Raw genomic sequence first — 1,973 nt, forward strand, 5'->3', positions numbered from 1 at the left:
TGCGGGCTACAATCCTATGCTTTTTGTGTGCTTGCGTCTGGATGGATTAGATGGTGGCTATATATATACATATTCTTGGCGCGTCTTGCAGAAGTTTCAAACGTTGTGTGAATACATACAAGGTTTGATGCGTTCGCTGGGTGACATTTTTGGAAGAACTTGAAACCAAACGAACGTTGAGAACAGCTAGCTGTTAGCACCCATCGTCAAGGCATGCCCGGCGCTATTACTTTCCAAAAATGAAAAAGACTAGTGTTCGCTTCCATACTGCATACACGTACTGCACTATTACTTTCCAAAACTGAAATCGCCTAGTGTTCACATGCATACTGCGTACGTATATCATTCCATATATACTATACAGCAAATCAGACTGCATTCCTATTCCATTGTATTTGACTAAACTTCAGAAAAAATAATTCAAGTTTGCAAAGTTGTCTAAACCATGTGCGCACGAGACAAAAGAAAGTGGCTGTCAAGTTTGGTTTCGAACACCGTACAGACGAAAGCACTCATACATACGCGCATACGCTCATCCTTATGAATGCACACACGGACAACCTACCCCTATGAGCACTATCGAGAGACTAAGCCGGCATATCATCTTTACATTTGCGAAGTCACCGTAGGCGCACCTCGTCGTCGACGGGAACATCTGCTCCCACTGAAAGAGCATCGTTGGAAATTCTTAAATAAATCTAGAAATAATGCGAGCACCATGATATGAACCCTGGTGGGCTGGGAATACCACTGTCCTCTATCAATCCAACCACAGGTTTGTTCGCAAAGTGGATGTTAAGTTAATGGTACCAAAACACGTTCTCTGTGATCAGACTTGGCTCACGGCAAGGCTGTTTCATCCACTGATGTGACAGCGGGGTATCTCCAGAGCTATATGTCTTCTTTGCAGCTGTCTAGGAAGTTTACCACTGAATAAATTATGAAAGGAAAGATGCAGTTGAGGGAGGAGGCCCCGCTGATACAGCATGCTGCAGTTGTACCTCAACCTTGGCCGAGACCACCAGTGGGTTGTGTCGCCTTATCAGTGGATGGAGCTTATTCTAACTCAGACGGGTCGGCTGCTGCAGGTATGATCCTACGGCGAACTGATGGTAGCGTTATTTTTGCAGCCTACAGTTGCATCTTCAATTGCAATGACGCTCTGGAGGCTGAGATACATGCCTTAATGCAAGGTATGGCCTTGGCTATTCAACACTCTGAGTTGCCGGTCATTGTTCAGTCAGACTCCTCAGAAGCACTCCTGGTGTTGAAAGGAGACAATCTTTCCCGCTCTGCTTATGGACATCTAGTTGCTGAGATCCAATTTCTCATGGGTGAAAGGGAGTTTATTCCTTCGAAAATTAAACGTGATCAGAATAGGGTTGCAGACTGGTTGGCTATGTAGAGTCCTATGGAGAGTACTACTGCTGTATGGCTAGGTAGGAGTCCACCCTGTGTGGAGGAACTTGTGCCACTCGATTGTAACCCTATATTATTGGAATAAAATCCTTTTACCCTCGCAAAAAAACACGTTCTCTGTTTTTTTTTTGAGAAAAATGGTACAACCTTAATATTCTATAGATTGATAGATGTATCTCTAACATCTGATCGGTGACGATCAACAGGACCAAAACATTTTCCTCATACTTGCGCTCCAAGGAGACGAGGGTTTTCCAGCCGCCTTCTACCGATGGCAATGGATCTGCCTCGCCTCCCGTATCCTTAGGGCGATGGAGGCACAATGGGTAACGGCCCGTTCCTGCAGGAGGGCTCCTCCTCCGTTTTCAGATGTCTTTTTGAGTCTATTTAGAGTTTGTGTCCTGCCTAGGAATATGAGACGGCGGTGGTTTTCTAAAGATGAAATAAGGTTCTCTTCGCCTAGTCTCCATCCCCATGGTGTCTCTATCGTCGTTGGAGGGTGCATGGATGTGCATCTCTAGTTAAGCTCGCACGATTTAATCGGTGTTTGTCTT

At 45.2% G+C, this 1,973-nt stretch overlaps 1 protein-coding gene across 1 annotated transcript; it reads left to right on the top strand.

The window, feature by feature from the left end:
- The first annotated feature begins 952 nt into the window (after window positions 1–952).
- Window positions 953–1,405, top strand: LOC141020821 (uncharacterized). The gene has a single exon (XM_073495766.1). The coding sequence runs from the start codon at window positions 953–955 to the stop codon at window positions 1,403–1,405; it is 453 nt and encodes a 150-aa protein (XP_073351867.1).
- The last annotated feature ends 568 nt before the right edge of the window (window positions 1,406–1,973 follow it).

This window comes from Aegilops tauschii, chromosome 3 (genome assembly GCF_002575655.3).
Source record: "Aegilops tauschii subsp. strangulata cultivar AL8/78 chromosome 3, Aet v6.0, whole genome shotgun sequence".
Classification (NCBI taxonomy): Eukaryota; Viridiplantae; Streptophyta; class Magnoliopsida; order Poales; family Poaceae; genus Aegilops; species Aegilops tauschii.

What these genes read in the sequence shown, in the direction of transcription:
- LOC141020821 (XM_073495766.1), top strand. Translation starts at nt 953, where the DNA reads ATGCAGTTGAGGGAGGAGGCCCCGCTGATACAGCATGCTGCAGTTGTA.